Genomic DNA, 25846 nt, shown 5'->3' with positions numbered 1-25846 from the left:
TTGTGGGTTTTCCTCCTTTTTTTCCCTATTATTTCCCATTTCCAGTGTAATCTCCCTTAAGGGTTATTCTTCTATACTTTTATTCTTCTTTTGGATTAATTGAATGATAATTTATGTACATTACTCTTTTTAGATGATCATGAGATTTTATTTGGATTTTGCTCTTTTGAGGGACTTGGCAGTACACTCATTTTATTATCAATAGGTCCCCTAATTGGATCATAATAATAAGATCCCTGACATCTATCACACCTTAACGGCATATCGTTACGTTTCAATTTCTTAATACTTCTTTGGTCTGGAACATAATGACACTCAAGACATCTATAGCCTGATACAACGTATCGAGCTCTACATCTGCTGCATAAATTGTGCCTTCCAGTCCAATCTTTGTAGCAACATTTTGCATTTATTTTGGAACACGCTTTACAACGACGAAGATTTCTATCAGGAGAAAATTTCTTCTGTTCTGTGTGACAATGATGATTATTACAAGATGTCACAACAACATAGTTACTCAATAAAATCGTTTTGTCTTTGTCTGTTTGAAAGCCATATACCCAATTTAAACCTCTTTTCCTTTCTTCAAAATGAAATCTAATAGGTTCTCTAGAAATTTTGACCGGTTTGGGTCTTTTTTTGTGACCACTTTGACATTTCGATAACACATTTTGTAACGTAGATTCTCCAACAAGAGTACATTCATAAGTGAATTTGCATTGTACTACTCTATTTTCGATGATATTTTCTCTTTCTGGTTTAGTTGTAACAGAAGCCTTTATACCTAACGATCTAGCTACATTTATAATCCCATTCATAACTGAGGGATATATTGTTTGAATAGAAACGCCAAACACATCACCGTTCTTCTCACCATACGCAACATATCCATCAGCATCAATTAGTCCCGCCAGAAATGATTCTCTTACTTCAATATCATCATGCCACATAAATTCAGGTATTTTTTTCGTACCATCTTCTTTATTTTTAAAATCCAGTTTCACAAGGCACTTCCAGAATGGGTTATTTGTTCTGAACATTTGGTGTTTCCTTTTAGAATCTGCATTTCCATAATATAATTTTACATGTTTAGCTCTTAATGGAATACAAGCGTCCTTATAGGTTGGTACTAGACCCCAAGGTGAAACGTTCTTTAATAGACCTTGCCAAAGTGAAATGTCATGACTGTCCATGGAAATTTCAGGATGCCTAGTTGTTCCGTCACCAATCCATAAACCAAGCAACCATGCCATGCCTAATACTGCCGAAGTTATTAAATGTTTTTGACCTGTTAAGAATTCAGATAAAATACCGTTGCCATTTATTACTGGACTATACCTCATCAAAGTTGCTAATCTGATATGACTGTTTAAATAATCTATATCTCTTAGTTCAAGTCTAAAGTCAATGTATGTTGGCTGTTCCTTTTGGACTGTCTCCATATAATTTCTAGCTTGGTATTCACCTTCAGTTGTAAGAGGAAAACTTACGAATTTATCCTTTGGAATGACAATAATGCGACCATCACTGGTCTGGAAATCAACCAATTTTTTTATTTTCACAAGATATCTCTCATGTTTCAAAGATTTTTCCAACTTTGGTATACTAGGTACACTTAACTCTAATATATGTCCTAAGGAACAATTAAATTGGATTCTGTGAAAAATTGGTCGTTCTACATGGGTTTCATCCCTATGTTTAGTGACTTGGACTATTTCATAAGTGGTTTGTAAATCTCTAGTCATAGCCGTTACTTTTGCAATGTCTCCATCTTCACACATGACATAGGAGTTTGTTTTAATTTTGTTAATTGCTATAGTTTTACCATTTTTCATTATAAGCTTAATATTCTCTTCGAACATTTTGTTATGATATCTATTTCTTAAGAATATCTTGGAAAAGACTTGGTATTTTTTATCGGTTTTATATTAACTTCATTTTAAAACTATTCTGAAACATTTCTGTTACTGGCCTGAAACCTTCTGATTTTATATCATGTTTTTAAACTATTTGATTAATATTATCTTAAGAATAGCAGCATGGGATGAGTAAAAATTAGTGGTTAATTATCTTATTCAAGATTAATAAAGTAAGATATTTTTTTTCTAACATTTCGTGTCTCTATTATATATTAAAGAAACAATATTTTAATTTTAAGATAAGAATACGAGGAGTTTGGGGATTGAATTAAGACAAAGGTAATTTTGTTATAGAATGTTAAATAATTATAATGTAAAAAATATTTTAGTATCCAACTCAAGCTATTATTGATTGGGAAGACACGAAATGAATAATCTATGAGAAGAGCCAGTCAAAAATATTTTAAATGCTCAGTTAATTCCAAAAAGATGTCCAATAAATCCATAGAATAATTATTATCGGATATTTCTATGAAAGAAAAGTTTTTTTTGTCTTTTGTTGTATAATGTCATAGATATTATCATTCCAACATTTGTTAATTATCTGTCACCATATCATATACTCAACTTTTTTTTTAAAAGCCGTTATAAAATCAACTGAATATTTTTGCTATCCAAAAATGACCACCATTGATTTCTAAATAGGGTATAATTAACATGGTTGAGTAGAATCTATTATTCTGTGAAAGCCTATATCTCTGGGATAACATAGTATGAGAATGCTTTTTTAGTTCATTTTGATGCAATTTTTTACACGGTTTGCAAAAAAATATAAATTTGTTATTATTTTTATAGTATTATTTATTGTTATCCTAGGGATTTTTTTTCTCTATTATATACTAGTTAAAATCATTGTATTGGCTACAGTTTTGTTTAGAACTATTCAACAATTAGATAAATAACTAGAAGATTACATAGTAATCAGCATTGAGATGGTACGGTCCAAAACGTCAACAATATTCTAAAAGTTTATGATATATTGTTTTTTGTATAATAAAATATTAGAAACTATGAACAAACACTGAGGAGAATTAAGACATTTTTTAAGAAATAATAGCAAATATGAATAGAACCTAACAATACTTTTGTATACTATTTTCCTCTTTTTTGTTTTAGCATTAGTAGACTCTATTATCAAAAAAAATATAATCATATTATATTAGCTGCAATATTTTTTATTGTTATTAAAACAATACAGATCTCATCAAATATTTATATATTATGAGATGGTTACTTTCCAGGTAGATCACATAGTTATTGAATGAGTTTATTTGTTCACTAAGAATATAGTCTTTCTTTGAGGTAAAATAGATACTTTTTTTTTGTTTCATGTTATCTCGTTGTCCAAAAAAGTAAAATTCAAATTTTCTTCTTGGATGCACTTTCATCTCACGTACTACTGGTTATTATGTACTATTATATTTGATAATAAGAAGAAGTCAATTGATTACAATCTTTTTTGAGGTTTAATAAACTTTTTCTGATAGAAATCAAATAAGTTATCATAACTACAATTTTTATTTTTAGTTACTTGAAAACAAGGAAAAGAAGATACAATATGTGAAAATATGTGTAAATTTATCCAGATACAGAGCTAAGATTATTATAGAAAGTTTAATTAGTAATTTATTAGAATATATATACCAATTATTACACGTAGAGTGTTACTATATGCAAGTATCATAATTAAATGTTTGTGAAAAGTAATATGCTGTTTAAGATGCTGGAAAAATTTGTGAATGAAGGAAAATAGTAGAAAAGATATACCTTTCGCCCTCCAAACTGTACAGTGGAATATGTCTGTAACCTCTTTTCAAATAGTCCAACTTTATACAACATGTAGCAAGTGACGTATCGTTGGTCTTAACAACTAATCGAAGAAAAACAAAGTACAATTTCTTTAGCTGAATACTTAACTCCATGTCCCATACAGGATTAAAACCGTTACCCTCTTTTATCAAAGAATATGCACTTGTCTCAGATATCAATGTTCCATTTTTAATAATAGAAAGTGGTTTGATCAATGAGCTGTTAAGATCATCAGTAATAAATTCAACTGACACATATAGCCCAAAATTATTAGTGGTTTTAGAATCCTTTTTAAGCCTTGGTAGTAACTGTCCTGAAAGTATCTTTAGTTGGATATAATACCCATTCAAGTTCTTTTGATTAAATTGGTTATATATCTCAGGTATTTCTTTTATCTTAGAAACCGTTTGTAGTAATGGTTCTGGCTTTAATACGTAACCACTATGAATCAAAGTGTTCTTTTGATTGGTTGATTGAAACATTGCGAGATTGATTTGTTGCCCAACATCATTTGTTTGCCAATTAGTAGCCACCATTTGTACACCAGATTTCCAAAATTTAATTGGATTGAAGTTCGTTGAATTATATCTTAAAGAGTGTGGATAAATCCTCATCAAAAATCTTCTATTATGCTTGTCCATAGATAACACCTGGTTAGGATCTTTCTGTAGTGATTCAAACTTTTTTTCATTCAAGGAAAAGCAATGAGCGATTGTTTTAGATTCAGGTAAAGAAAAGTTTCTAAATTTAAGTCCATGGATATTTGAAATCTCAAATATTGAAGTAGAAATTTCTGCTTTTTTCTTCAAACCCATTCTTTTTATTCTTGATATACTAGTTGTGGTCACATTTGGAATTAATTTCAGTTGGGAAACATCATCGTTTCTTTTTTCTTTCATGAGCATATCTGTAATAGAATCAATTTCTGAATCATTTGAAGAACTAAATGAAAAGGAAGTATATTCATAGATTGATGAGGAAGAATAATTTTTCGAAGTACTATCTGTTAAATTATTAGGGTTCATGTTCTTTGTAAATAAATTTCTTGGTTTTTTAACTTTGATGATAATTCTGTGCTTTAAATCATTTGGTGAAGGTAAGCTTTTCATGGTATTTTTGTTAAATTCATTGTATATCATGTTATCTAAAGTCTCTTTAAGTATTTGTGATATACGTTGTTGATTTTCCTTATTACAATGAACCTCAAGGGAGAGAATTAATGGATAAGGCGATACAATAAATGCATATTTTTTTATAATTTTAACAACATTTAATAAGGGGATTGATGCAGTTAAAATACCATGGCATACCACAGGTCCTGTTTCTCCATCCCATATATCAATCTCTACACAACGACACCCTTGTTGTAAGGCTTGAACATAACCCTCTACTGAGGGAGTCTCAGCATACTGCTTGCCTAATAAATAAGTATTATGTGAGGATGCGATAAAGTAATGATTTAAAGGCTTTGAATAATCAGTAGACTGCACTATATCATGCAAGTATGGTTGATCGTTTAAAAATCTAGTAAAGGAATCTTGTGTTATCAAGCCATTTTCTGCATATTCATTAAAAACTTGTTGTAGTTGGTGATCTGTCATATCTTTTTCTCCTTGTACTGTACGCATAAAATCACTAAATTGTAGTAAATTAATAGTCTTTTTATTCCAAGATATAGTTTTCCAAATTTCTGTAAGTTCATGTCTCTCCTTTAACAATTTTACAAAGTGTTGAAATTCACTAAAATTTAATAAGTGATTATGATTGTTGTTTGCTTTATCAAAGATCGATTTTAGATGCGTCACAGAACAATAAATATGGAACTTATCACAAAGTGTTTTTACTTGTTCAAATGTTAAAGTATCTTTCAATTGATCATCTTTGCTAAATGAGACAATATTATGCCAATGGATTTGTGCAAACCTTTCATGATCAGGAAGTGACATACTTTCCATCAGATCTTTTCGTACTTTGACAATCCCACATATGCATCGATAAAAAACATGAAAATCCTCTTCTGTTTTAGCTATTGCATGGAACACCTTCAACTTTTTGTTTGTAATATATAATAAAGTAATCCATTTGGTATTAAAGGTCACTCCATATTCTTCCATATAATTACTTGCCATATGGCCAATTCTAATGTCTTTAATAGAGTCAAGGCATATATATTTTACATTGGATTTCCATAAAATTTTACTATTGTTTTGATTTAATTTAAAACAATATAACTTATGCTCTGATCTTGTGACTTTTGTTAAGTAGACACCATTAGTTTGTAATACTTTAGAAAATTTGAAGAGCTCATTTGTCAGCAGATTATGTTCAGGTTTAAGGACATTAAATATGTCACTAAAACTGTTTGTATGAGTAAGTGGGCCTAATGAAGTTCCAGTATTAAGGGAAGGTATATGTTGATTCTCACTTACAGTTACGTTTAATTTTGTGTCTACAGGAGAAACTAAAGATAAGGAATCTTTCGTCACATCATGTCTTTCAGTTTCTTCCACATATATTGTCTGAGGTTCTTTTATGAGTGACATAATAAGGTATTTTAATTAAATTTTGTGTTTAAAAGAAAAGAAGTAGAAGGATATGAGAAAACTTCCAGATAAAGTTTTGATAAGTAATGTTGCTGTTTTTTTTATTTGATATTTTTTTTATTGATTCAAATAATATTGCAATACAAACCACCAATTATTTATTGTTGTATTAATCTCAGCTTTTAAATTTTGTTGTTATTATTCCTTAGAAAAAGTGCCACAGGCTTTTATCAATTCACAATTGATTTAATCTTTATGGTTTTTCATTGATGATCTTGTTTTGCCTGTATTATTGACACATTTATAGATTTTTTTCTTTTTCGTGTCTTTTTTTTTTTTGATTCAAAAAATTTCAGATCTTCAAAAAAGAGCATTGAAACCCTAATTTCCATCTTCTAAACAAATTCGAAATGGCTATTGACATAGGCAAGACGATAAGGTCTATATAAAAACTACATTCTAGAAGCACAATGATACAGGATTGAAGCGGAATAAATGCGAGGTAATAATCAACACGTTATATATATATATTTATATTTATCAATGCCTACAGTTAAAATTTATAAGTGTGAATATGCAAAAAAAGAAAGTAGGATGTGGGAATTGAATTATAGAGAGAACAGTGAATGATTAAATGCTAAAATATGATATGTTCTGTGATACAATGAGTACATCTCTTTAATCTATGCATTAAATTATTCTATCCAAGGATTTTTTGTGAACTTTGTGTTAATAACTGAGATAAGGGTGTAGGTGTTGGAATTCTTTTAGATAGAAAAACCTTATGCCCTTTCCTTGGTAAACTTATAGGTTTAATACGTTCATTTGAGAAATACGTATTGTTGTTTTGAATATGTGGAATTAAAGAAGGTTTTTTTTGATTAATTTCAATTCTGCCACACAACAGTTGATTAAACGTTTCTGGTGAAATATGTGTAATTAACTCTTCTTGCTGGGGTAAAGTTACCCTTTTTGGAGTTGCTATTTCTGATGAATTATTACAAAAATCTAACATATCATTTTTGCTAATGGATGATGTAGAAGAAGATGATGTAAAAAAAGAATGTACCTTTGGATTCATGCTTTTTGTACCATTATTTACGTCAGTAGATGCTGCTGTCTGTGATAAGACTTGATCACAAATATCATGTCTTATTGGAGTGTTGGCAGTTATTTGGCTTTTAGTAAGATTATTGGACAAAATTTCTGAATGGTGTCCAATATCATTTGACTCTACAATTTCTACAGTAGTAGAATCCATAAAATCACTTTCATTATTATTAATAGTAGAATTTATATATGATGTCGACATCTCATCATTTATCGAGGTATTTTTCAAAGATAATGGTGAGGCTAATATTGTTAACGATGAAGAGACTGTACGATTCATTGATTCTTTTAATAGAGGTGGGAATTGATCCTTTGTAATATCCTTCTCATTGGTTTTATGGATAAGAGGTGGAAGAGTACTTAAAATGAGACTTCTAGTCTTTTTTTTTCTTTGTGTTTTTTTACTAGTATTAGATTGGTGTTCTGATTGGAACTTTGTTAATTCGAGACTTTGCGAGTCAAAAAATGGGTTATTTTCATTATCAATATCTTTGGATGCAGATTCTGCAATAGAGGTTGAGACAATAATCGGTTTTATATGCATTTTCTCCAACAATTTGGCTCCACTCTTTAGAGTGGTAATTTTTGTATCATCGTTTTGTAAAGAACCTGATTTCAAAATAGGTTTCTTTAGTATATTTGCATCCATTTGACTTCGCTTGGTAAATATATCTTCGTTTTCCTTATTGGCATTATTGTTGTTATGAAGATTTGTTGTAGTGGCTATAGAAAATTTTCGTAAATCATTCACAATAGTTTCAATAGTTCTATTTCCAACATCACTTTCACTATCCGATCCATGCGATAGGTATGAATTGTTACTTGACCGTCTCGATTTACTTGCAGTTGAAAGAAGCGGCGGGGGTGGTTCTAGAGTTTCGATATCAAGGAAACTTGAGTCACAATTCTTCGGTACTTTTGTCTTAGTTTCTGTTATTATATGCTGTTGTGATTTAAGTTTGTTTTTAACTATAAGTATTAATTGATCACTTTGGGGGCGTAGATTTACCCAGTTTCGCGCTAACTCGTTGGTTTTATTTGCAATCTTTTCATCTAAAAGAGAAAATTCTGCTGCTGCATATATAACATCAAAAGTTTTTGAAACAGTTGTTGTTACTTTTTCCATTTGAAGTGTTAATTGTTTCGATATTTTGTATGATGCCGAGGTTGACAATAACGACGATTCTATACCGCCGTCTGTATTTAAATTTGTTTCATTCAAAGAGTTGGATTGTGTGTTATCACTAGTTACATCAGTGTTGTTATGAAATCTTACTAATAACTGATAATTTCTTTCCATCTCGTTAATTAAAAATTCTAGTTCATGATTTAGATTTGTAAAAATAATATTCCAACGTTTATCTATTAAATCCTTTTTCAATGAATTAACTTTAGAATTTAAGAATTTAAAGTTTTGGAACAGTTCCTTATAGGAGCGTTTCAATTGTTGATTTAGTGTAAGAATATCAATGCCTTTGTTTGAATATTGATGTCTTTTTTCAAATTGCTGTAGCCTTTGTGGTAAGACTTCCAATAACGAAGTTTCAATGGGTTTTAAATCACTTTGGATTTTCATAAAGTTTTTTATTAATTTTTCTTCCATGGGTGAAAATTTAGGTAATTTTAATTGGGCGTTGATATTATCCTTGCTATTAGTACTAAGTGGAATTGTTGTTGGATAGTCTTTTGACAGAATCTTTATTAGTTGGTTCAACGTAAAAGATGGTACATGTCTCATAGGAGACGTATTTTTAATATCTTGTAAACTGAAAAGATTGTCAATATTTTTATTGATGATAATGTCTAATGTTTTCATATTATCATTTAAGATTTCGTGATATTCCAGTATAATATCTATGTATATTTTCAAATTGGTCAATAAGGATTGTAGTTTATTCTTTGCAAAATTGCAAGATTCGATTAAATCAATAATTATATCAAAATGATTTTCATATTCATTCAATTCCATTATATCCAAAAGATGGGAGAATGTGATATCATACTTATCAGAATCATCAATCAAATCTATAATAACCAAATTTTGTTGTAATATTGAATTATTAAATGGAATAGATAAATTCCCTGTTGCTATTCCTTGTTTACAATCTAAAAATAGCTTAGTCAGAATTTCATTAAGAAGTTCCAAGTCATCCTTTAAAGACTGTAACTGCTGTTCTAAGGCATAGTCATACTTTGTATATCCATCTAAGGTATTTAAAAGATTTTTAAGTCTATTGAAACATGGTTGTAAATCATTACGTGCAGACTGAACATCCATCTCCTGGAATATCTAAATATAAATTTCTTGCACACACAATATTGTAATATATGAAGAACTAAGAGACTGATAGCAGAAATGTAAAAAAAATAAAAATGAAAAAAGGAAAAGAACAGAATAGTATACACTAATGATAATATCAAATATGCGAATATATGTATATTTATTTATTTATTCTAGTCTCTTCTATATACTATTGGAATAAACCAAAAAATAACAATAAAAAAAAGCTTTTTAAAGTTGAAGTATTGTTCTTAAAAATAGAATGAAAAGAAGCGAATTGATTAATAAGTATTAGCATACAATGCCATGAAGAGATTATGAAAGGTGCCCTTCATCAATAAAAGGTATAATATCTATCTACAAAAGATTTCTCGATTATTCCTGTATTTGTTTACATTTTTGATATTTTGCCCAATTTTGGTTCTTCTTCCCCTTTTGTTGACCAAAAAGAGTTTTCGTTTTTTTTTTCCTCTTCGCGTTTTATGTTGAGACAAATAAAAAAGGTTCAATGTGTTTTCCAAATTCTCGAAACTGGACAGTTATTGTAGGAGTCAGTGGAACCATGAAGATGGGGTAATTTGTTTTGACTTATTTTATACCCATATCCCTTCTTGCGGTGTTTAGATAGGGTACATTTAGTAATTGATTATTCATTTGTTGTTAATTTGATAGGTGTTTCATTGGAGACATCTTTCAAAAGGTCTTTGATGGTTTCTTGTTCCAATTCTTCTAATCTGGCCAATTCAGAATCAACATCAGCATTTTCTGTCATATTCGATTCTTGTAATGTTGTGGTTCTTAAATTTTTATTTAATTTGTGATCAGATTGTTGTTGTCGGTCTTCTCCATTTAAAGTTTTTTGGTATTTCTTTTGATGCTGTTTAACTACAGTTGCATCATTTGTTTGAATTATATTGTCATTACCAGCTAGAGGATCATTATTATCAATATCATAGTTCAGATTATCATGGCTATGGTTGTTTGATTTAGTGCCTGTTGGTAGACTCTTTTCATTTAATAACTTGGATAGTTCACTGTTTGGGTCTTCATACAAGTCTTTAAATTTACCAATTTCCACCACATTCCCATCGTTTCCTAAAACAATTATATTTTCTGACCTACGAATAGTGCTTAATCTATGAGCAATACTGATGATGGTTATGGATTTGGATTTCATCAGTTGGCCAAACGTGTAATTAATAGCACCTTCACTTTCCACATCTAAAGCGGATGTGGCTTCATCCAATATTAGAATACTTGGTTTCTTAATCAATGCTCTTGCAATGGCGATCCTTTGCTTTTGTCCACCACTTAATAAAGTTCCTTGTGGACCTATCATTGTGTCATATGTGTTTGGTAATTTTCTGATGAAACCGTGACAGAAACATTGTTTGGCAACAGATCTAATTTCCTCCTTTGTTGGAGTATAGTCTAGTCCATATGTGATATTTTCCCTTATAGTTCCTGACATTAATATTGGTTCTTGTTGGACAATAGCAACTTTCCTACGTAAAGATTTGGCGTTTATCGAAGTGATATTTTGTTCATTAATTAAAATACGACCGGCCTGTACATCATAACAACGAATTAACAACCATGCTATTGTCGATTTACCCTTTCCTGAAGGTCCGACAATACAATAATTCGAGCCAGCTTCGATTTTAAAAGATAAATTTTTAAATATTGGCACAGTGGGTCTTGTAGGGTACGCAAAAGTAACATTTTGAAACTCAACAGATCCTGCTGTCATTGGGGTATTAGATTTAGGGTTCTTTGTTGAAGATAAAGGCAAAGAAATTTCTGTAGTGGAGGTGAAGGCGGCTGAGGAAGAAGAAGAAGAAGAAGACGGAAATATTGATGAACTTGCTTTTAAAGGTAACAATTTTGCTCCTCTTGTTGAATGTACTTGTGGTACAGAATCTGTCAATTCAAATAATCTCGTTGCTGCTCCTGCCCCCTGCATCAATTCTGAATAGAAATTTGACATATTGAAAATAGCATTTCCTGTATATTCGGTATATAGCATAAAAGCAGTCAAATCACCTACAGTAAGCAAACCATTTAATACTAGATATGAGCCATACGTTAACACAATTAAGAAACTGCAATCACTGATCAATGAAGCAGTTGTGAAAAACTTTGCATTGATAAAAGCGAATTTTTTACCAATTTGGAAGATATCTCTGATGGAATGATTAAATTTATGTAATTCGCTATTTTCTGCTACAAAACTTTGAATTGTTTTAATCCCATTAAATTGTTCCTCTGTCAATTTTGTTAAATTTGCTGTTGATTCTTGTAATTTTTTAGAATTCAATCTAATATGTCTACCCATGATCTTAGAACTTATTAATAGAGGTGGGCCCATCATAATTAGTAAAACAGAGGATAATTGCCATGATAAAGAGAACATCATTCCTATGCCTGCTGTGCCCATGACTAGAGCCTTAACACCATCTGAGACTCTCTGAGTAATTGATCTAGATACTAGGAATGCGTCATTATTTACACGAGACATCAAATCTCCAACTTTAAATTTATCAAAGAAGGTCGCATCCATGTGTAAGATACGTTTCATCAACTTAGCTCTTAATCTGACTACCAACCTTTCGCTTAGGAGCCGTAAAAGGATTACTCTTGCATAATTTGCTATACAACCGATACAAAGGGCAGCCAAAGTCAAACCAAAAAACATTGGAGCATGTATACCATTCCAAATGACCAAATCTTGTAAAGACTCTATTGTATCGGATGATCTAAGAGAGTCAAGAACCACACCGATAATTTTCGGTATGGCCATTCCAATGGCGCATGAGAATGTCAAAAGAGACAGAGCCACAGTCAACATTCTCCAATCATTTTTAATTAACTTGAGTAATCTCCATAAATCTTTGCTTTCATTATCTAATGTTGCGCGAAGTTTTTTATTTCTTGAAGTGGTGGTAGCGGTAGTATTGTTATTGTTATTTTGTATAGAAGTGTTCTTAGTGATTGTACTATTATCACGACTATTATTTATTGGTTGAAGAGAATGGGAAAACTGGGATTTGGAATATTTTTTTAACTGAACGATATTATTATTGTTGTCATTGTTATTGTTACTGTTGTTGTTGACATAATAGGAAAAATAGTTACGATTGTGATTATTTTTATTAATAGAAGTGAGTATGTTTTGTTTTAATACGGAGTTATTATCAGGAACATTCAGTTTCAAAGATTTGTTATTCAAAATGGAAAAGTTGTGAGATGGGATCCAAAATGAATCCAATTTAAGTTTGAATTTAACTTTAAAGTTAATTTTATGAATGGAATGGAAAGTAGAGGATATATGGTACCTAAGTAAAAAAACGGATGGTTGTACCATTATGGTCTAGAATATTATGATTTGATAGAGTAATTAGTTATTTTTTGGTTAATATGTTATGTTAGGGTAACTGTTCTACATTTATTCAGAAAACATGAATAAAGAGACATATGTATATATATATATATATGTATATATATATGTGTGTGTGTGTGTATGTATGTATATATGTATGTTTGTTTAAGTATAACTTAATTTTGTATTTATATGTATCAAAGTATGAATGTATTATTATATTGTATAGCTCTTCTCTATAAGGTATTGATATTTTTCATACATTTGCTTTTTTTTTTTCTTTCTATTTTGAAAGGGGTTGTGTTAAAAAAAAAGGAACAAAGGCAAGAGAAGGGATTTGGTGAAAAAGAATATAGTATAATATTAGATGAATTTATATGAAGTATTGTTATAGTTATATATATATATATATATATATGTATGTATGTATGTATGTAGAGACAGATAAGAATATAATATAATATAATATAATAATAATATAATAAAAATGATTTTATTTATGGACAGTAAAAATTAAATATGAATAAATCAAAAAAAAAAAGAAACGAAACGAAACGAAACGAAATGAAATGAAATGATTAATGGATCATGAATGTTCAAACCGTTTTGAATGTACGATAGTAGAGAGGGTTATTATTTTTTGAAGTAATTGTAATATGAATATAGATAGAATTAGAAACTTAGTGATGAGGTTGTAGAGGGGTTGGATCAGCCTTTGGGGTACCCTTTTCAGAATATTCAGTGAACATGGCTTCGGTATTGGAACGGGCTTTAACGGCAGCAGTCTGCAATTCTGGTTTCAAAGCTTTTCTTAAAAGACGAGAGGTTAATGCCAGATATGTAGAATAAGTCAAACCTGCAGATTTCCAAGCAGCAGTCATTTTATAAACTCTTGTTTTTTGTTTTTTGTTTCTTGTTTCTTGTTTCTTGTTTCTTTAAAACAGAAAATGAAAGAGAAGGGAAGGGAAAGGGAGAGAAGAACAGAGAGAATATGTGTTTATGTACTTGTGTATTGTCACAGTTATAATGAGAAGTAATTTAGTTCAGTAACAGGCTTGGAAAACAAAACTTACATAGGGAAGTCGATTTACTTGCTAGTCAGTTGTTATTGACTGGTTAAAATGAAAAGAAAAACGTCTTTGTCTTTGCTCATAGGAGAGGAAACTGGAAAAAGAAAAAGAAAAAAAAAAAATGCAGCAGCAACAACAGCAACGGTGGTGTGGTGTACGGATGTCCTCTTTCTCTTTCTCACAGCAAAAGAAAAAAAAATGAAAACATTTATTGGTTAAAGCGCACAGGAGAGAAATCCGTCGAAAATCCGTTGCAAATCCGTGAGCTTTTTTTTTCTTTTGTGTTTTTTTTATTTTATTTTATTTTTTCGAGCGTCGAAAATTTGGAAAATAACAAGATCTGAGATGCGATGCGATGAAATGCGATGAGGTTGGAAAAACAAGAAAAAAAAAAAGAGAATTTTTTTTTTCTTTAGTAGCCTATTCTTAAAATTATACAATTGCTGTTTTACTTACCATTTCGTTTTCTATTTCTACAGATGATGAATTAGAAGAGTTAGCGTACCATATTTAAACCTTTCTTATCTCCTGTTTTTTGTCTTTCTTCCTTTTCTTTTTTTTTTGTGATTGTTAATTCAATTGGTATAAATTAAAATTAAATAAAGGAAGAGAACCAGGTTAGGTGGATAAATAAATAAATAAATGGATAAATAGATAAAAGTAGTTACGTTACACACCATGGCTAAGAAGAATAAGAAAGATAAAGAAGCCAAGAAGGCCCGTGCTGAAGCCAAAAATAAAAGAAACCAAGAAAAGGCAGCGGCCAAGAACAAAAAACTGATGACCAAACTAAGTGCCCAGGACTCAGATAATGAAGACAACGTGGACTTAGATTCTATTCTAGCCCAATTCAAATTAGAACAGGAAAAATATGAAAAAATTAATGTGGAGACCGTGGACAAACCAAACAAGAGGATTAATGCCTGTATGGTGACTAATCCATTGCATTCCAAACGTGAAATCATATTGTTTGGAGGGGAATACACAGATAATGAAACCGGCAAGACTGTTTTCTATAACGATCTGTATACCTTTACTAAAAGTAATAACCAATGGAAAAGATACACCTCACAAAATTCCCCAATGCCACGGTCCTCTGCTGCAATGTCTTGCCATTCTTCCGGGATCGCATTATTACACGGTGGTGAGTTTTCTTCCCCAAAACAATCTACATTCTACCATTACAACGACACTTGGATCCTGGATACACAGACTAAAGAATGGACCAAGATCGAATCCAAGGTTGGTCCTTCTGCACGGTCAGGTCATCGTATCACCACTTGGAAAAACTATTTCATTCTCTATGGTGGGTTCCGTGATTTGGGCTCGCATACCACATATTTGGATGACACCTGGGTCTTCGACATCACAACACATAAATGGAGGCAATTGGAGTTCCCAAAGACGCTTTCCATCCCCGACGCTCGGTCTGGTCATTCTTTTATCCCGTTGGCTAATCCAAACGATGGGGTTCTGGTCTATGGTGGTTATTGTAAGATAAAAGCAAAGAAGAATCTGCAAAAGGGTAAAATTTTGACAGACTACTGGGTCTTGAAGCCTGCTAATGCGAATGACGTGGATTCTCTCCGTTGGGAGAGACGTAAAAGGACAGGTTTCCAACCATCCCCACGTGTTGGTTGTTCTATGGCATACCATAAGGGCCGTGGGATTATGTTTGGTGGTGTCTATGATTATGACGAAACAGAGGAATCAATGGAATCGGAATACTACAATGATCTTTTTAGTTATAACGTTGAGTCCAATAGATGGTATAATTTGAGCTTAAGAAAGAGCAAAAACAGCTGTGATAGAAATGCTAAAAGTAATTCAAATAATAATGTATCTAAAGAACAAGAAAGAGAATTGCAGGAACTGTTGAATAAGATTCTGGAACAGAATAATTTGTCTAATAGTAATGAGGATGATGCTGAAGTAGAGGAAGATATGATGAATGACAAAGAAGACAACAGTATTGATAGTTTTAGTTTCACTGTGTCTACTCAATTACCACACCCAAGATTCAACGCATCTCTTACAGTAATGAACGATTCTCTTTACATATATGGTGGTATTTGGGAATATGGTGACAAAGATTACATTGTGGATTCCTTTTATTCAATTGATTTAAATAGAGTAGATGGTGTTACAGTATATTGGGAAGATTTGAAAGAAATTGAAGCAGCAAAAAGAGAAGGTGAACCAAAATCCGATTATGAAGATGATGATGATGATAACGATGATGATGAGGATGACAGTGAAGAAGAGATCAGAGATGAGAAATTGGTGGCAGAAAATGAAGAGGATGAAGATGAAGACAATGAGGAAGATGAAGAATCGGAAATGGAGATTCCAGACGATAAACCGTGGTTACCACATCCAAAGCCCTTTGAGTCCTTGCGTGAGTTCTACATCCGTACAGGTCCTAAATTTTTGGAATGGGCTATTTCTAGCAATAGAGATGCTCGTGGGAAACACTTGAAGCACAAATCATTTGAATTATGTCAAGACCGTTGGTGGGAAAGACGTGATCAAGTAAGAATTGAAGAAGAGAAATTAGAAGAGATTGGGGTTACCGGGAACGTTATAGAAAGAGATAGTAGCAAACCACAATCTCGTAGACGTTGAATGCAAAGGATACTGAGACAACCAAATCATATATATGTGTATGTGTATATGTATATTGTACATAAAATATGTAATATTTGAATAATCATAAGCATAATTTTATTTTTTTTTTTACTAACAATGACTGCAGCTGCTATGTCATCGGCTTTGCTTCTAAGGTCTAGTAGGCAATGACCAAGTACGAATAGATGACGGTTTGTGAATTGGTATATTTCTATTGTTGGTAACACAACTTAAGGCTTGATTAAAAGGTGATAATTGTTTATTATGTTTGTTCGTGTTTGAGTGACAGTAGTTGTTGTCACAACAAGCCTGTAGAATAATGCACGTATCCTCATTGGTCCAATATACCATCATTTAACAAAGAAATTAAATCCAAAAAATAAAAAAAATAGTAGTAATAAGAATAACAAATCGCAAAAAGAGAAAGAAAAACAAAAAACTCCATCAATGAACTGCGAGATTTCCTTTTTCATTTCCGTATTCAGTTTTCCTCTTTTTAATGAACGTTTAGTATTATTATTATTGTTGTTGTTGTTGTTGTTATCATTATGACTATAGGAGGAGGGATAGAGAAAGAAAACAGTTAAAATAATATTATTGCTGGTAAAATGGTAATATCCATCCATCTACATTCCCTTTTCCATCCCTCTTTTTCATATACCGTCTTCTTCAAGAACTTGCCATAGATTGTGATGTGCGTTGGCATTTGTCCACTAACCGATGCTCAACTGCATGGAATAGAAATACAAGTATATATACAGGTGGTTTGGAAACCACATTTTACACGACGTGGTGGTCTATTTGTGATTACTGGTTCTTTCTTTGCTTCCTACTCCTGATTACTCACGATGTTGTTTTTGTATTCTCGTTTTGAATTATACGTTCCCTTTTCAACTTTTGTTTTAATCTAACTTCTCTTTTCCTTTTTCTTCTTCGCAGACAGGGAAAAGGTTGAAAATTAAATCGAGAATAAGTTAGAACTAATAAAAAAAAAAAAAAAAAAGATAGGAGCTTATAAATAATTATTCACTGTAGAAGCAATTCTTTACAAAACTAACCGTTTTCTATCCATTACATATTAATTAATATCCCTAGTATTTTAGACTGTGTATATTATTGTTTGTTTGTTTATATATTTTTCTCACTGTCACTTCCCCCTTTTAGTTTCCTTTTTTTTAACTTTATTTCTACTTATTTATTACTTTTGTTTTCTTTGTATTTTACAATAAAAAAAGATATGTTAAGAATCTCTAAAAACATCGCTACTTTATCAGTCCGTGGCAAACATCTATATCCGAACATCATTTCTACCTACCGAATGTCCTCTACCACTTCAAACAATTTCAGAATTGAAACTGACTCCTTCGGTGAAATTAAGGTCCCTGCTGATAAATATTGGGGGGCCCAGACCCAACGTTCCTTTCAAAATTTCAAGATTGGCGGTGTCCGTGAAGTTATGCCAGAACCTGTTATTAAGGCTTTTGGTATTTTAAAGAAATCATGTGCTATCGTTAACAAAAAATTGGGTACTTTGGATCCTGAAATCTCCGATAAGATTCAAATCGCTGCTGATGAAGTCGCCAAGGGTACCCTTTCCGACCACTTCCCATTAGTTGTTTTCCAAACTGGGTCAGGTACTCAATCTAATATGAATGCCAACGAAGTCATCTCTAACAGAGCTATTGAATTGCTTGGTGGTGAAATGGGTTCTAAATTGGTCCATCCAAATAATCATGTAAATCAATCGCAATCTTCTAATGACACTTTCCCAACTGTCATGCATATCGCTGCAATGACTGAAATCATCAACAAACTTTTACCTGAATTAAAACAATTACAAGAATCTTTGACTAAGAAAGTGGAAGAATTTAAACATATTGTTAAGATTGGTAGAACACATTTACAAGATGCTACTCCATTGACTTTAGGTCAAGAATTCAGTGGATATGCTCAACAAGTAGAAAACGGGATTTACCGTATTGAAGCAACATTGTATCATTTACATTTCTTAGCCCAAGGTGGTACTGCTGTCGGTACTGGTTTAAACACAAAAGTAGGTTTCGATAAAATGGTTGCTGAAGAAGTATCTCGTGAAACTGGTATCAAATTTGAGACTGCTCCAAACAAATTTGAAGCTCTTGCTGCACATGATGCTATTGTGGAGACTAGTGGTGCTTTGAACACTTTGGCTTGTTCTTTATTCAAGATTGCACAGGATATTAGATATTTGGGTTCTGGTCCACGTTGTGGCTACGGTGAATTATCCTTACCAGCTAATGAACCAGGTTCTTCTATCATGCCGGGCAAAGTTAATCCAACCCAAAATGAAGCTTTGACACAAGTTTGTTTGCAAGTTATGGGTAACAATTCTACTATAACTATGGCTGGCTCTCAAGGTCAATTTGAATTAAATGTTTACAAACCATTGATGATCTCCAACTTATTGAGTTCTATCAGATTATTGACGGATGCTTGTCATTCTTTTAGAATCCACTGTCTAGATGGATTGACTGCCAATAAAGATAAGATTGATGAAAATCTACATAACTCCTTGATGTTAGTCACTGCATTGAATCCTAAGATTGGTTACGATGCTGCTGCTAAAGTCGCTAAAAATGCACATGTTAAGAATATCACTTTGAAGGAATCTGCCTTGGAGTTGAAAGTATTAACTGCTGAAGAATTTGATGAATGGGTTGTTCCAGAAAATATGATTAGCCCAAAACCATAAGTTTTTTCATGTAGGTTTCATAATGGTCATTTCTGTGAATGATATATATATATATATATATATTTGGTGTGTAATTAGTCAATTAATTTCCTGTTGACTATATTTTGTCTTTCATGCATAATAATTCTTTATTTATCGAGGTTTTTTTTGGGATTATTTGTCTTGTATAATAAGGTTGATGTATATTTCTGTAAGGGTTCTCTTTTTAAATTAACTTTTACTAAGCTTTTTTTTTTCCTTTAGTCATAATTAGAGGGGACAAAAAGGGACACAACACAACAATTTAGGGAAAAATATCCATCAACAATGTAAACGAATATAAAATGTAATAATCACAGTTAATATATATATATATATATATATATATTTAAGTTGTTACTTGTAATGTTTTTTTATTTCCGGTTTCAAATGTAAATCTGGTTATTCTAAAATTAAAAGAAATATACTTAGTTATATAATTAAAAAAATAATATATATATTTATATATATATTTATTTCTTATCACCTAATCTACAGCATTATTTAGTTATTTTGACAAATTCTAAAATATAATACTCTAAATATTTAGATGTTAGTGTGTTCAGCGTTGGTTTAGGAAAACGAGACCTATCAATGTATTCTTGAATTCTCCTTATTGGAAAATGTTACATACAAATTTTGCTATTTGAAATTTAGAAAAGTTGGAAAGAAAAGATATAAACATATAGAAGCAGCAGCAATTAACATGACTAGAAGAGAACAACCAATAATAATCAAGAAGGTTGAGTTTATATATTACTTATTTAAAATTAGTGCTATGCTAGTAGTGTGTTTAAATTTGTGAGTAAAGTCTACACCTTCTATCTAGCTACGTGAATCAGGAATACTATTCTATGTGGATTGTGTTGTCAGAAGTTCATCATTATGGAGTAGATACAAATTCACACGGATGCGAATTTTTCAACAGTAAAAAGGCGTTAAGCTTGCACTCAGATTCGAACTAAGGACCAACAGATTTGCAATCTGCTGCGCTACCACTGCGCCATACAAGCTGAAAATTACCCTTTGGATTGTATAATATAGAGGTAACACCACCGAGATTACGTAAGATTCTATCTGAATCTAAAGTGATTTATTGTGTTTTGAGTACAACGTGTCCATTTGCCACCTAGTGTACAGTGTGTTTACATATCTTTGTTACTACACCACCATAGCATATTATGTTTATGTACACCGTGTTCATTATAGTTTCTACTACGCCACCATAACCTATTGTCCTATATGTTCTATGATCCTCGATTATATTATTGTAACTAATCATAAAGATATGGATTGCTAATTCATTAATATATCAAGTTGAATAGTTGATTGAGTTCCAGAAAACATATAAAAGGACAACGTTTTCTGAAGATAAAAGATCATTTTCCATAACCGTTTCTTATAAATAATTTATATATTATATATAAACAAAATAGAACAACAAACAAGTAACAAGAAGTAACTTCGAATGAATATATTACTCGATAAAAAGCTGCTCAATATATAAGACCGTTTTAGTAATTATATTATCGCCTATAGTTGATTATTGTCTCGATTATTTGAATAACTGTTAATATTATTTGTGCTTCCCCGAAATACACAAAAGAATCTGACCATTTCATATTACAACATTCCATTTTCTTAATACTGTTTTACTTCAGTAAAGTGATGGGTAATTTGTTTATCAATTAAAAAGGCAGTAGGATTTTAAAATTTTATAGATTTTATATTTATTAAGCAGATTTTGACTGTTATTGACGTTTAAATACATAATGTACTCTTTTGCATAGAGAATTAGCTTAACTAAACTAGCCCTTATTTCAACATAGTTCTTTTTTTTTTTTACTTTTCTTCCTTCTTGTTATATATATTGTATAAATTACATATGAAGAAAAATTATAGATGAAAGAACGTCTTTTCAAAAGTATAGTTTGGTTATTTTTAGTTCTGATCCTCAATCAACTCTCTAATTTGTTATATTGGTAGGTATATGATTTCACGGTATAATCACCAATTTTGTATGATGAGAAAAGAGAATTTGATCATCTTCATTTTCATAAAAATTATATTCACCTTAGTTGTTCTGTATATTTTGTGTTATACAAATGTTCCATATTATAAAGAGAATATCTTATATTTTGGCACTAAAAGTATAATCTAGAAATTTGAAGAAAACAGAAAATTATGAAGAAATAATATTAAATAAAATAAAACAGTGACTGTCTACACTGAATAGAATATATAATAATCAAATACATATATTCAATATGAGAATAAGAAATAACAGTAGTAATGTAATGATATCTGATATTACTAGGGATGTTGTGAGCTTCAACTTCCATTAGTAAATTTTTTTACCGAATATCTACTGCCATATAGTCTAAACTAATTATATTTTTAGTTTACAGTTGACCTATTCTTTTTACTATTTTGTGTAGATATATATATATATATGTATGCATAGCATACGAAAATAAATGTGTGCTTTTTTTTATGGTTTTTTTTTTTGGAAACTTTTTGTCTTCCTAAAGATTATTTGCCATAATAATTCTTCCTGTTAATAAAAAAAGTAAAAAACTTCTTTACAACTATTACAGTTACAATGAAACTTTCAACAGAATTAGATAATTATTAACTGATCGTTATTTAATTTGAGTTCTCAAGTGTGGATAACAGTCAATATATTAGTAGAAGAACTTTTGGATTTAAGTTTTTGCAAGAGACTTTCTCAAGTTATAGGTTAAAATATGAACACTAATTATATCTAAATAAATACAAATCTTACAGCTGTTAATTCTAAGCAACTCCATCAATTACATAATTCTTGTTTGGTTTTTATTATTATTAATGTCTATTAGATAGAAACTATCAGATATAATATGAATGTTAATGTTGATAAGTACTTCTGGTACTTTCTTTTAAAAAATAAAAAAATCTTAAATAAGTTTCTTGGTAATTTATGACCAAACACCAATCTGATGATCGTTTGTTTGAATACACTTATAGTCTTAGACTGGTGCTTTAGATGTTCTGAGTCTCTTGTTTCCATCCAGAGCATCTCTAAGGAACTACATATTTCGGGACCCCTATTTGAGATAAAACAGTATTAATACATTAAATGAATATCTTTAATATGGCGGTATTAAGGACCCACTGAGCCATGATGGCATGTTGTAATGTTATATAGTATATAATATCGTTGATTCTTTGTTAGATTTCCACTTTATAGTTTTCCTTTTGAGGAATTCCTCTAAAGTTTTGGTACCGGTTTTGAGATTCCGCACTGGCGAAATTTTCGAGTGTGACAAAGAAAATCCAGGCGGAAAAATCTGAGAGGCACCGGATTTTTTTTTGGTGCTTGTTTTTTTCTTCCCTTGGTATTTCTGTATATTTCCAACAATATGGCCAGCTCATTTTATAATAATATCCTTTAAACCTCTCTGTGTGCCCGTAAGGTTCTCTTCCTCATGGTTAAACATTGCAGACAACTTGCAATAGAAAGCAATGACTTGCCAAATTACTAGGGCTATGTTATAGAAATAAATATTACATTATATTAGTAGAAGGAAAAGAAAATAAAACAGAAAAAATAAGAGATAAAAGGAATATCGTATAAAAAGGAATAATAAGAATATTCAAACTATAAGGAAGTAATAAAATAAAATAGCATAAAATAAAATAAGATGGCGATATTAGAAACTCGTAGACAAAAACAAACTGTCATTGTCATTGGGGTTTATGGTTTAACCATATATACACTTTACAGCACTTTCAGGCAGTCACATTCTTTTGTGCAATGGACAATTAAATTAAATCAAGGTTTCAGTTTTATTATTCTATCTGCGTTTATGTTGCTAAATTTCCTATTAATTTGGCAAGGGTTGACTACACTGTTATTTGGTGAATTACGAATCATTGAGCAGGAACATATCTTTGAGAGATTACCATTAATTGTAATACCCATGATTATGATTGTATCGCAATTTAACAGTTCACAAATGTTTAATGTCCTGCTGTTCAGTGTCGGATTCTTGATTATGCAAGTGTTTACCTGGATATTAAAAGATAGATTAGAGGGACTTCTGCAAACAATTAATGAGCATACCACTCTCACCAAATTGGTGTTCTCTAATTTTATGAGAAATATGATCATTTTTGCAATTTTAAATTATTTCACTACAAAATATACATTCTTTGATAATTTGAAACCATTTTATAAAGATATTAATTCAGTCAATATTATATCGATTACGTTTGGTTACAACTTCGCTTCTATCCTTAATCAATATTTGAATCTTCTATTTCATACCATATTGAATTTTTATGCATTTTATTACACTAATTCATCTAGACATCATAATCAACATAATCACCATATTAACCTTAATTCAGATGAGATTGAAAGTTCTGATGATGATGACGACGATGATGATGAACGAGAATTTGAAGGAAAATTCATGTATGAGAAATATATCGATGTTATTACGAAACTTTTTGATGTTATATTGGATTTAACATTTGGTATCCCATTTAAATTCAGGACTTTTTATATTAAGGATTTAGTGATGGATACTGTAATCTTAGTGAAAAGAAGTGTAGATATATATAAGATGTGGAAAAACAATAAGAAACTGAGTGATAAACTGCCTGATATTATACCAGAAGATTTAATTGACCATGATAACATCTGTATTGTATGTATGGACAACTTATTAGAGCACACACATCAAAGGAAACATAAAATTGAAGTTCCTAATGAGGATCAAGAAATTTTATTCACACAAGAAGATATTAAATCGATGAATAAAAATAAGAGACCCAAAATCTTGCCCTGTGGCCATATGTTACATTTTTCATGTTTAAAACATTGGATGGAGAGATCACAAACCTGTCCAACTTGTAGATTACCTGTATTTGATGAAAAGGGGAATGTAAAACCTGTTCAACATCATAAACCATATCAAAGGAACTCGACAATAAATCCTCAGTCTCCAACACCGACCCCGACACAAGATACTCATACCTCTAATCGCTCGGTAGAATCTTCTATTTCTGATATCGATAATATGACTGGTTCCAATAAAACTACACATTCAGGATCACCCTCACCAACAATATCGACAGCCACAGAAGAAGCACAAAGAAAAGAAATATCTCCAATCTTAAATAGAAGGATGATGGAAACAAGACAAAAAAATAAATCATTAAAATATGGTGAATGGTCGGTATTTCAGGTAAAAGAAAAAAATGCAGATGGTTCAAACATTAAATTTGAAGTAAAAGATGATAGTTCAAATACAACACAGGTTGAATTAATCGTTACACCAAATGAAAATCTTCAAAATTCAATCATTACTATCCCAGACACATACCTGGAAGGTAGAAGACATATTTAGTCTAGCAAATTTTATATGAATGTGCATGTGCATGTATGTAAACAGGTAAATAGATCAAGTATCAGTTTTAAGTATCTTATGTTATCAACAATTTACTCTAACTAAGAATGGTTATTGTACATGGCACTTTTTAGCAGATTAGATGTTATCCAATAGATTTGTCTTTCGTACTGATACAGTCATTAATTGTCTTCTCCCTATCCTATGTAACTTACACAACACCAGCAATAAATACGTATGCAATTATATGTTTCTGTATCTATCCAATACCTCTATTAGTCACATGCGTATATGTATGTGTATTGTGTATAAACATATTTGAGTCAATTTTTGTTCAATATGACAAAAATTCAAAAAAAGCAAAAAAATACAACATTTAACACCAAAGTACAAAAAAAGAAGATAAACACATATTTATTGTGGCACAGTTAGGCAGCCAAACAGTAATATATACAGAATATTTACTGACATAAGCGACGTTAGTTTCCTTCCGACTACAAGTTGTTTTGTTTTGTATTGGAACTATTCTAACTATTAAAAATAAGAATCTGTTTAATTATATCAAGGTCTTATTAGCTTTGCAAGATTAACATTTATCGCTGTGTTTTATTTTTTATTTGAATTAAATTATTATTTACGTTATTATTTAATCAAATATTAGTCAATAATTTAATTTCGTTTTAACTAATCTGTCAAATTGAAGCAACTAATTAATAGTAAAGAATTGCTTAAGAAAAGCAATTTATTAAGGAGAAATAGAAGTTATCCAGAAGATGAGGATTACCCAGAAGATGAGGAATTTTTATCCGTTGATACTGACAAAGGGGGAAGCACTGTGGTTCTCTCTAAATTTAGCTCGCATAAGTCAAATAACGACTCTGTAGAAGTAGTGTCTTTGACAACCTTACAACAGGAATCAATAACATCTCATTCGATAAATGACAGTTATTCAACTCAACCTG

At 30.8% G+C, this 25846-nt stretch overlaps 8 protein-coding genes and 1 non-coding gene across 9 annotated transcripts; 3 read left to right on the top strand and 6 right to left on the bottom strand.

Moving 5' to 3' along the window:
- Positions 1-137: 137 nt before the first annotated feature.
- Positions 138-1862, bottom strand: HO (Hop; the record flags this gene model as incomplete). Its single annotated transcript, XM_064859666.1, has 1 exon — positions 138-1862. One exon carries the CDS (start codon positions 1860-1862, stop codon positions 138-140), a length of 1725 nt encoding a protein of 574 aa, XP_064713622.1.
- Positions 1863-3634: 1772 nt separating this feature from the next.
- PLC1 (phosphatidylinositol phospholipase C) lies at positions 3635-6271 on the bottom strand (the record flags this gene model as incomplete). Its single annotated transcript, XM_064859665.1, has 1 exon — positions 3635-6271. One exon carries the CDS (start codon positions 6269-6271, stop codon positions 3635-3637), a length of 2637 nt encoding a protein of 878 aa, XP_064713621.1.
- A 700-nt stretch (positions 6272-6971) lies between these two features.
- Positions 6972-9659, bottom strand: KAR9 (Kar9p; the record flags this gene model as incomplete). The annotated part of the gene is made up of 1 exon (XM_064859664.1): positions 6972-9659. One exon carries the CDS (start codon positions 9657-9659, stop codon positions 6972-6974), a length of 2688 nt encoding a protein of 895 aa, XP_064713620.1.
- Positions 9660-10308: 649 nt separating this feature from the next.
- MDL2 (ATP-binding cassette permease MDL2) lies at positions 10309-13026 on the bottom strand (the record flags this gene model as incomplete). Its single annotated transcript, XM_064859663.1, has 1 exon — positions 10309-13026. The coding sequence occupies one exon, from the start codon at positions 13024-13026 to the stop codon at positions 10309-10311; it is 2718 nt and encodes a 905-aa protein (XP_064713619.1).
- Positions 13027-13721: 695 nt separating this feature from the next.
- Positions 13722-13922, bottom strand: ATP15 (F1F0 ATP synthase subunit epsilon; the record flags this gene model as incomplete). Its single annotated transcript, XM_064859662.1, has 1 exon — positions 13722-13922. The coding sequence occupies one exon, from the start codon at positions 13920-13922 to the stop codon at positions 13722-13724; it is 201 nt and encodes a 66-aa protein (XP_064713618.1).
- An 867-nt stretch (positions 13923-14789) lies between these two features.
- Positions 14790-16736, top strand: KEL3 (Kel3p; the record flags this gene model as incomplete). Its single annotated transcript, XM_064859661.1, has 1 exon — positions 14790-16736. The coding sequence occupies one exon, from the start codon at positions 14790-14792 to the stop codon at positions 16734-16736; it is 1947 nt and encodes a 648-aa protein (XP_064713617.1).
- A 1240-nt stretch (positions 16737-17976) lies between these two features.
- FUM1 (fumarase FUM1) lies at positions 17977-19470 on the top strand (the record flags this gene model as incomplete). Its single annotated transcript, XM_064859660.1, has 1 exon — positions 17977-19470. The coding sequence occupies one exon, from the start codon at positions 17977-17979 to the stop codon at positions 19468-19470; it is 1494 nt and encodes a 497-aa protein (XP_064713616.1).
- A 958-nt stretch (positions 19471-20428) lies between these two features.
- PWA37_003124 lies at positions 20429-20502 on the bottom strand. The gene has a single exon. It is a non-coding gene; the product is annotated as a tRNA-Cys (tRNA).
- A 2669-nt stretch (positions 20503-23171) lies between these two features.
- Positions 23172-24884, top strand: PWA37_003123 (E3 ubiquitin-protein ligase HRD1; the record flags this gene model as incomplete). The annotated part of the gene is made up of 1 exon (XM_064859659.1): positions 23172-24884. One exon carries the CDS (start codon positions 23172-23174, stop codon positions 24882-24884), a length of 1713 nt encoding a protein of 570 aa, XP_064713615.1.
- Between the last annotated feature and the right edge of the window lie 962 nt (positions 24885-25846).

This window comes from Arxiozyma heterogenica (genome assembly GCF_036370985.1).
Source record: "Arxiozyma heterogenica strain weizmannii chromosome Unknown scaffold_26, whole genome shotgun sequence".
NCBI lineage: Eukaryota > Fungi > Ascomycota > Saccharomycetes > Saccharomycetales > Saccharomycetaceae > Arxiozyma > Arxiozyma heterogenica.
The sequence above is the reverse complement of the archived record's forward strand: the minus strand, read 5'-3'. Positions and strand labels throughout refer to the sequence as shown.